This window comes from Canis lupus, chromosome 38 (genome assembly GCF_048164855.1).
Source record: "Canis lupus baileyi chromosome 38, mCanLup2.hap1, whole genome shotgun sequence".
In the NCBI taxonomy this organism is placed as follows: domain Eukaryota; kingdom Metazoa; phylum Chordata; class Mammalia; order Carnivora; family Canidae; genus Canis; species Canis lupus.
In genome coordinates, this window is record NC_132875.1 from 22,278,233 (window position 1) to 22,288,178 (window position 9,946).

The following is a 9,946-nucleotide window of genomic DNA, read 5'->3' on the forward strand; positions in this document are numbered from 1 at the left end:
ATTTGACTAGAGAGAGAGCACAAGCAGGCAGAGTGGTAGGCAAAGGCAGAGGGAGAAGCAGGCTCCCCACAGAGCAGGGAGCCCGACACAAGGTTCGATCCCAGGACCATGGGATCATGACCTGAGATGAAGGCAGGTGCCCAACTGACTGAGCCATCCAGGCACCCCTTATGAATGGCTATTAACAAAACTGGGCCAAAATGATTAGTCGGGTCTTTTAGGGCTGAAGTTTAGATGCGGCTGACTTTGTATACTGATTGCTCTATAAACCTCCCTGCAGGAACATTAGCCCTACCGCCTATTAATTAAAGTGATGTGGTTTGCAAGTTACCCTTGAGGTTCTCACTCATGGCTGTACATCCAAATCTCCTGGGAGGCTTTGAAAATTGAGATATTTGCATCACCCCCCAAAGCACTCCAGACCGATTAGTCACAATTTCTCACATGGGATCTAGCATCATTTTTTTCTTCAGTCCCCTATGTGGATTCTGCATATTGCCATCTTCTTGATGAGAGAACTGAGGCTTAGGCAGGTTAAGTAATTTGCTCAAGGTCACAGCTACTGAAAAGTAAAGGAGAGTTTGAAACTAACGGTCTGATCCTGAGCCCAGACTCTGAATTTCCGTGCTTTATTGCCTCTGACTGTGTTCCCAGGCACTGCCACTACCATCCTCCTGGTAACCAGTTTCAGCACTTCGGTGTGGTCTCCAACTCTTAGCTGTCCCTTGTGCCCACATCCCGTCAGCAGCCGAGTCCCGATGCACTGTCTTTCATATTTCATATCTGCCTTTGCTATTCTGGTCCCCTCTCCTCTTTGGTCAGCCTGAACTGCTATTACGTATTGCTCTCCCACACATCTTTCTCTCCTTTCTCCACCTCCTCTGCATTGGCTCCCTGTTCCTGTAGACGAAGTTAGGACTTCTTAGCCTAGTGTTACAGATCTTCCAAAGCCTAGCCCTGCTCAGCTTTCCCAGTCCTGTTTCCCCCTGGGCACCTTCCGCAAATTCCGATTTCAGTAGCTCTGGACTGCTTGCTGTCCTCCAGCTGCTTGCTCCTGTCCTGCTCTAAACCCAAAAGGTCTTTTATTTGTGAATTTCTAAATTCTCCTACCCTTCAAGGCCTCTTCTAAATAGCATTTTTCCTGAAGGTGTCTTTAGTTTTCTTAGCTAATAGTGATCGCATCCGTCTGAACTCCCACCACATTTCATGCATACCTGAAATTTCTTGGCGTATTTCATTTTCTTTTATTACAATTATTTATGTTCTTCTGACTGGCATCTAAAATTCTGGAGATAGGATCCCTGGGTGGCTCAGCGGTTTAGCGCCTGCCTTTGGCCCAGTGCGCCATCCTGGAGTCCCGGGATCGAGTTCCGAGTTGGGCTCCCAACATGGAGCCTGCTTCTCCCTCTGCCTGTGTCTCTGCCTCTCTCTCTCTCTGTCTATCATAAATAAATAAATAAATAAATAAATAAATAAATAAATAAATAAATAAATAAATAAATAAATAAATATCTTAAAAAAATAAAATAAAATCCCGGAGATGTAGGAGAACAGGATCTGGTTTATCATCTTCTCAGAACAGGTAACAGAGAGTTTCTGTACACCCCCTCTTTGGAGTGTGAATGAGCATGTGAATGATGGTGTATGGCAGCGTCACAGAGGAAGCAGAGTCCACTTGAGCAGGCACAGGATGCCTTATTTCTTAGAGGTCTTTCAAAAGATGAGCAGAGAGAACTCTTTGGTGAATTCCCACTGTGGGGAAGACTTGCAGTGAAGATCTAAGAAGCCTTCTGACCAACTTAAGATGCTGGAGCACCAGCGCCGGCATCACAGTGCATGTGATAAAGGGTGGGCCAGCAGGTAGGTTGGACAGACTGTGAAATATTTGGTAGTTTATTATGTACCAGGTGTACCATGTCTGGGGCCTGGGATGCAGTAGTTAGTTTCACAGATGTGGGGGGAGCTGAGAACAAATAGATCAAACGTCTGGCCCGGTTAACTACATGGTGGATTTGCGAAGTCACTTTCCTACTTAGCTGTGTATTAGGACTTCCATGTCTGCTTCTTCACCTTGTTCTAAGTTCTCTCTGGGGATCCTTGAGGCAATGATAAGTAGATTTAGAAGAGAGCTACCACATAGCCTAAGAAGCCAGATTTCTGGTACTGGTTTTTGTTTTACTATTTTTTAAAAGATTGTATTTATTTATTTGAGGGGGAGAAAGAGAGAGAGAGCATGAGTCAGGTGAGGAGCAGAGGGAGAAGCAGACTCCCCGTTAAACAGGGAGCCCAATATGGGTCTTCATCCCAGGACTCCAGGATCATGACCTGAGCCAAAGGCAGATGCTTAGCCTACTGAGCCACACAGGTGTCCCTGGTTTTTGTTTTAAAATAAAGGTAATGTTGGGGGCTCCTGTGTGTCTCAATTGGTTAAGTGTCTGACTTCAGTTCAGGTCGTGATCTCAGGGTTCTGGGATAGAGCCCCATGGCAGGTTCCCCGCTTGGCAGGGAGTCTGGTTATCCCTCTCCCTCTGCCCCTCCCCCTGTTCCTGTGCTTGCATGCATGTGTGTGCACATTCCCTCTCTCTCTCTCTCAAATAAATAAATACAAATCTTAAAAGTAATGTGTGCATGCCAGCTATATTACATATATACTCTAGAAAATGCATTTTTTAAAAGGTAATATCTACATACATAGTACTTCACTTAGAGGTATAAAGATACTGTCCTCCAGCCACTTAGTTTTCCTTCATATGCTCATCTGCCCTTTGCTTTTTCACTGAACTCATAGGTTAGAAATCTTCCCAAAAATGTACATATGGATTTATCTTCTAATAGATGCACCTGGTTTTATTTAACTATACCCCTATTGATGTACATTTAGGCTCTTTCTTTCTTTTTTCTTTTTTGTTATTACAAACTCTACTGCATTATCATTTACATACATATCTTTGGGACTTGTGTAGGTATATTTCTAGAAAAACAATTCTTAGAAGCAGAATAGTTAGGTCAAAGGGTATGTAGATATTTTTGTTAGTTTGATTAAACAAAATTTTTTTGATAGATATTATGAGATTTCCTACAAAGAGGCAGCACTGATTTAAATTCCCACAGTAGACATGAGAGTGCCTTTCTCGAAGTGGGGTTTTTGCAGGTAATTGGTCTTCCCTTAGTTCTGTCCTTTGACTTGCAGAATTTCTAATTCTTGGAGGTAGCAGGGTGGTAATGACATTTCAGTTTTACTTTTTATTTAGTAATTGATTGGCATTGAATCCCTGACTCTTGAATTTTTCCATAGTGTGAAATGTTACAAAGATCCAAGGCTCTGCAGTCCATGGCTTTGGGTTCAAATGCTAGTTGTATTACTTCCTAACTATACCATCTCCTTCCCAGTGCCCCCTCTGTCCTCTCTTTGAGGCTGTTTCCTGACCTATGAAATATGACCAGTAACCCCCATCTGACAATGTTGTGAGGATTAAATTTGATTACATACATGAAATTATTATGGTGCCTTTCTAATAGTCTGCACACAATAAATGTTCCTACTGTGCTATAAATGTGACATAAAAGCTGACAAAATCAATAGGCTCATTCTAGATGCAGCTGTTCCTTCTCAGTACTCTTAGATGCCCTGAGTAGTAGAGGACCATGTGGCCCCCGATCACGCTGAGGGTCAGCATTTGTCAGCCAGCTCTGTGTTTATAGCCATCATCATGGTGGCTCCTTGGCTTTGATTGGGAGAGGCCTTTATTCTGAGTGCCTGCCCTTCCTTCCCCTCACAGCCCACTGGCTTCTTTCTTTGCCCCCGTAGATGTCATCGTCCCTGAGAACGGAGAGGCAGTGGGCACCAGAGAACTCAAGTGCTGCATCCGGCAGATCCAGGAGCTCATCATCTCTCGGCTCAATCAGGCTGTGGCCAACAAGCTGATCAGTTCGGTGGATTACCTGCGCGAGAGCTTCGTGGGCACCCTGGAACGCTGTCTGCAGAGCCTGGAGAAGTCCCAGGATGTCTCCATTCACATCACCAGTAATTATCTCAAACAGGTACTGGAAGACTGGCTAAGACACCATGTCACAGATAGCACGTGAAATAGAACCCGCATGTACGTCCAACCCCAGTTTAGCCAGGAATTTCCCTTCTACCTTTTTGCCCACTGAGTTTGAATTTTATTTGGTTTTTCCATCGCATGACGACTGTCTGTCACAGGTGCTGGTGAACTGCAAAATTGCAGTTAAGGCAATATGCAGGATGGTGCAGTTCGAATAAAGGGGCCCAAAGAGACAAAATGGATGATCAACCTGCATTGACTCTGCACATTTATGGAAGGATGTATTTGGCAACCTTGAAACTGGGCTCTGTGCTTTAAGTAAATATTCTTTATCAGATTTTTTAATCGGCCACTCTACCCAGGGCATACTGATTTTCTTTTGTATGTTGTCTTTCAGATCTTAAATGCCGCCTATCACGTTGAAGTTACATTTCACTCAGGGTCCTCGGTTACAAGGATGCTGTGGGAGCAAATCAAACAGGTGGAGCTTATTAGACATTTTCTGCCCCCACTTGGCTTACATGAACCTTGGTCACTCCAATAACGACTGGTGTGTAGGGCATTCGGTTGGTGTAGGGTGGCCATTTGTCTTGGTTTTGCTTCTTAGGAGAGTTCTGGTTATGCCTGTTCTGAAATAATTAGGAACACTGCCCCTTTAATGATTAAAGTGATGCATTTAAATGAAATTTTATGCAGCCATAAGACCCTCCTTCACTAGCTTCTTCATAGTCTTTCTTTTCCCCAACCTAAATGTTTTCTCAGAACCAGGCGTTGTTGCCAGAGGCCATTTGTGTGGTTTCTTTTCTGGAATTTGATGTGACTCTTATTCCATGCTGAGTTCAGAAAGGGAATTATCAGCACTCCCCCCCGCCCCCGGCACTGACCATAGTCATGAGGGTTTGTGAGCATGTAGACTAGGCCTAGTGTTCTTTGATGCTTTCCCTTGGTCTGAGCCCTGAATGATGAGTCTTGGCCTTCACGTGGCTTCTTTCTTAATGGCCTACTCCTAATGCATGGCTAGCCCCTCAAGGAAGGGTGTTGGTTCTTTTTGGTGGCTCCTATCTCGCACCCATGAGTGTTTTCCCTGACTTCATCCTGCAGATCATCCAGCGCATCACGTGGGTAAGCCCACCTGCCATCACGCTGGAGTGGAAGAGGAAGGTAGCCCAAGAAGCCATCGAGAGCCTTAGTGCCTCCAAGTTAGCCAAGAGCATCTGCAGCCAGTTCCGAACTCGGCTCAACTGTTCTCACGAGGCTTTTGCAGCCTCCTTGAGGCAGGTGGGTATGTGGGAAGAGAGAGAAGAACCTATCCGGTGGGGAATATTTTGCCCACTGCTCTTGATAATTTCTATAAAATCATCACTATATTTTCTTCCTGTCTGTTAAATGATAATATTATGTTACAAGAAGTTTCATCAGTACATTTTTCAGGGCACCTGGGTGGCTCAGTCGATTAAGCATCTGCCTTCAGCTCAGGTCATGATCCCAGGGTCCTGGGATACAGCCCTGCATTGGGTTCCCTGCTCCACAGAGAGCCTGCTTTTCCCTCTCCTTCTGCCTGCTGCTCCTGCTGCTTGTGTGCACATGCTCTCTCTCTCTCTCCAATAAATAAATAAAATCTTTAAAGAAAAATAAATTTTCATGTGGAGATTTTCTACCTCCAGGGAACATGGAGGGAAACTCAGTTAATTTGTCCCCATTTCACTGAGTGTGGAATGAAAATAAAGGGGTAGGAATTTTATTTAAGTTACTTAGTATTTTAAGAATGAGTCAAAGGAAGGGGGATGACTTTGTAACTTTCATACTGATTAGCAACTATGTGACATCTGCTTGTCCCCTCGGTGTATGTGTGTGCAGGTGTGTATGTGTGTACATATGTAGAGGGGAGGGTGTGGAGATATGGTTCTACATCCAGGAGAAACAGCTATTATTTCCTGAGACCTCAACTGTGTACCAGTCTCTGAGCCATGTTAGGACATCTTGTGTAACTCTCACGGTTGCCCTTAGGAAGCAGCTGTTATTACCTCATATAATAGGTGAGGAAGCCAAACTGGGGACTTGATAAATCACATGACTTTTTTTTTGTTTCCCTCCCAGCTAGAAGCTGGCCACTCAGGTCGGTTGGAGAAAACAGAAGATCTGTGGTTGAAGGTTCGAAAAGATCACGCCCCACGCCTGGCTCGCCTTTCTCTGGAAAGCCGTTCTTTACAGGATGTCTTGCTACATCGTGAGTCCTTGTTTTTCCCAAGTAAATGGGAAGAAGGTTCTAGATTCCTGACATTCTCATGTTCACCTTGGAGAATCCCAGTGGCTAAAGCTGCTTCCTTGCAAAGCTGCCTTAGCATCCCCTGATGTGTTTTTGAATCCCTAAAGTCTATTTGGTCCTGTTATTTACACAGTTCAGACAACATGACTGATGTTTATTTAAATCAGATCAGTTAGGTTAATTTTTTTAAAGATTTTTTTAGTTATTCATGAGACACAGAAAGAGAGGCAGAGACATAGAGGGAGAAGCAGGCTCCTCACAGGGAGCCCGATTGGGACTCAATCCCAGGACCCTGGGATCATGCCCTGAACCAAAGGCAGACGCTCAACTACTGAGCCACCCAGGCGTCCCAGTTAGGTTACTTCCTACTCCTTTCCAGTAGCATCAGAATTTCTGCCCCTTGCGTAATATGACTTTCTACTCCTAGGTCCACGTCTAAGAATCTTTTTTTTTTTAAACAAGATATTTTATGTATATTTTTCAATGCGGTCTTCAAGATTTTATTTTTAAGTCATCTCTACACCCAACATGGGGCTCGAACCCACAACCCCAAGATAAAGAGTCACGTGCTCCACTGACCAAGGCAGCCAGGCTCCCCACGTGTCTGAGAATCTTAGGGAGGTTGCCCAGCAAGTTCGCATTCCTCCTGCCTTATCTCTGTCTTCATACTTTATAGGTAAACCGAAACTAGGGCAGGAGCTGGGCCGGGGCCAGTATGGTGTGGTATACCTGTGTGACAACTGGGGAGGACACTTCCCTTGTGCCCTCAAGTCAGTCGTCCCCCCAGATGAGAAGCACTGGAATGACCTGGCTTTGGAGTTTCACTACATGAGGTAGGTTCTCTTGTTCTTCATCTCTGTGGGAAAAGATACAGAGAAGAAGCCAGAAGCCTGGTAGGAATTTTGTACAGAGAGCTAGCACACCTCATGTCTCCATTCCTGTGTCCCAAGATGTCGTAGACAATCCTTCTGTGTTGGTCCCAGGAATGTGCTCTCCTGCAGGCCTTGTCTGTGCTGTCCTCTCCCCTCTCCTCATTTCTCGGACTCTAACTTCCATGGGACTTCTTCCTTAGCCCAGAAGGCCTGTCAAGTTCTAGATTCCGTAATTCTCGGTCCTTGCTGGGGAGGCCATTCTCTTTGCCCTCCCTCTGGGCCTGGGCCGAGTGTGCTCCAGGTAACTGCCGCCCACATGGTGGCGCGCTGTGCACGCTGGAGCCAGAGTGTTGCAGCTGGGCCTCTCTGGTTGCCACCAGGTCTCTGCCGAAGCACGAGCGCTTGGTGGATCTGCACGGCTCGGTCATAGACTACAACTATGGCGGCGGCTCAAGCATCGCCGTGCTGCTCATCATGGAGCGGCTACACCGGGACCTCTACACGGGGCTGAAGGTGAGGTGGGGCAAGGGGCCGAGGCGCAGCCAGCAACCGGATCCACAGGCTCCTCACTGGCCTGTCATCCTTTCTTGTTTATCCAGACCTTCTAGCTTTCACAAGACCGTGTTGGAAAAAATCAAGCCTTATTACTCTACTTTCCAAAAAACCCTTAAAAATTTCTCAGAATCTATTTTTAGCTCCAGTTTACATCCAGAATACTGCCAGTTCACCACTTACACAAATCCTTGTGGTGGTAGTAAAAATCTAGACTACTCAGAAGAGCAGAAATGCGTTCTGTAACTTTGCTATTCTTTCTTTTTTTGCTCTTGATGGATAAAGCCAGTTTTTGTTTAGTCAATAAATATTTATTAGTGACTACTTTGTATAAGACCCTGTGTAAAGCACTGTAAGGGGATATCAAAAAGTGTGATTGCCAGAGGTCCCTGGCTGGCTTGGTTTGTAGAGCATGCAACCCTTGATCTCGGGGTCATGAGTTCAGGCCCCACGTTGTGCATAGAGCTTACTTTAAAGAAAATGTATTCACCAGAAACTTTTAAGAGACATGCAGTCAGTGACTATTTTGTGAAGATTTGGTATTTGAGTTTGATAAATCCACCTTGATGGGTAAAATTTGGGCAAGTAGAAGGAAGAGACCATAGCAGGGGGGGAAGGAATAGCATAATGCCCAGTGCATTTGAAGAATACTAGTCCTGTTGGAGCAGCTGTCTGGGAATAGGGGGGCATGATGTGCAGGGAAATGTTGAGAACAAATTCCAGAACACCAAAATGAAGAATTTCCATATTCAAATTTTGTTGTAGACCATGAAATGCTGAAATGCATGAAAGATTTTGAGTGAAGTACCCTCAGTAGGATGTTGAGTTTCCCTTACCCATAGCAGCCACCACTAGGGACATGGAGATGTTCCTTTGTCTGATCCCTCCACTGCAGCTGATTGGGGCTGGGGAAACTAACCCCAGAGTATCTGGGTAGGCCCCTTCTCACTGATGTGTCTTGTACCAGTTTACATGGAAGCTTCCTGATATAAGACAGGAACCCGGGCAGCCCCAGTGGCGCAGTGGTTTAGCGCTGCCTGCAGCCCGAGGTGTGATCCTGGAGAGCCAGGATCGAGTCCCACGTCGGGTTCCCTGCATGGGAGCCTGCTTCTCCCTCTGCCTGTGTCTCTTATGAATAAATAAATAAAATCTTTATTTAAAAAAAAAAAGGCAGGAACCCTAGAAATGATTGCAAGAACCATGAGAAATTAATAGGTTGGAGGAAATTACTCTCCCAGTAGCTCTTCATCTCAGAAGAGTTAAGCTCAGCACCTTCTGATGTTTTCCCATGAGTGGGCTAAGCTTTGGATGAGTGAAGTAGTTTTCTCTGGAATTCAAGAGGACCTAAGTTGGAGGCATGGTGAAAGTAAGATGAGTGACTTTGATATTTGAATCTGTAAAACCACACCTTGGCTAACCAGGCTTAAAAAGCAGCGGAAGTCAATCTGCTCAAGACCTAGAATCCTTTTTTTTTTTTTTTTTAATTAAAAAAAATTTTTTTTAAGTAATCTCTACACCCAACATGGGGCTCAAACTCACAACCCTGAGATCAAGAGTCACATGCTTTACTGACTGATCCAGCCAGACAACCCAAGACCTAGAACTACTTTGAGCCTCAAGGGTAGTTCCAGGGTTTATTCCAGGATTGGAAATGAGCTCATGCCTTCAGTTGTTGGACTGCAGCTCTTCTAGTCATGTTTGGGTGTCATCGGCTGTCCTGAGTGCAACACTGAAGAGGCGTTATCTGGCCTCACAGCTTGTCCTTCCTCACTTTACCTCTGCTTCCTTCTCCTAACTGCTGTCCTCTTCCCTTCTTCCCTCTGCTTCTCTGTCTTTGTCCTCTGAGTGCCCTAGTGCAGACTGTCCCTCGGTGCCCTGCAGAAGGAACTCTTAGCTGCTTTAAGCACGTTGGATGGAGGAGTTGTCCTGTTAGTGATGAGTGAGCCCTTTTTTCTCCCTAAGGCTGGGCTGACGCTGGAGACCCGTCTGCAGATAGCTCTAGATGTGGTGGAGGGGATCCGCTTCCTGCACAGCCAGGGACTTGTCCACCGTGATATCAAGCTAAAAAATGTCCTGGTAAGTAGAGCTGTTTCCCTGAGATAACACCCTGCCCCTGTGGGTTAAGTGGCCTTTGCAGGGTCTGCCAAATGTGAGCTGGATCACAGGAAGTACCTGCCAGGAACGCAGCAGAGTTGATAGTGGAGTGGATT

The 9,946-nt window shown here is 45.5% G+C and overlaps 1 protein-coding gene across 2 annotated transcripts in view; it reads left to right on the forward strand.

Moving 5' to 3' along the window:
- Nucleotides 1-9,946, forward strand: part of DSTYK (dual serine/threonine and tyrosine protein kinase) — a 50,203-nt gene that overhangs the window by 31,778 nt on the left and 8,479 nt on the right. For both annotated transcript variants that reach the window (XM_072814554.1, XM_072814555.1), the window contains exons 4-10: nt 3,809-4,041; nt 4,444-4,527; nt 5,148-5,324; nt 6,144-6,273; nt 6,989-7,145; nt 7,565-7,697; nt 9,699-9,812. In XM_072814554.1, coding sequence (XP_072670655.1) covers nt 3,809-4,041; nt 4,444-4,527; nt 5,148-5,324; nt 6,144-6,273; nt 6,989-7,145; nt 7,565-7,697; nt 9,699-9,812 — 1,028 coding nt within the window. The remainder of the gene's footprint in view (nt 1-3,808; nt 4,042-4,443; nt 4,528-5,147; nt 5,325-6,143; nt 6,274-6,988; nt 7,146-7,564; nt 7,698-9,698; nt 9,813-9,946) is intronic.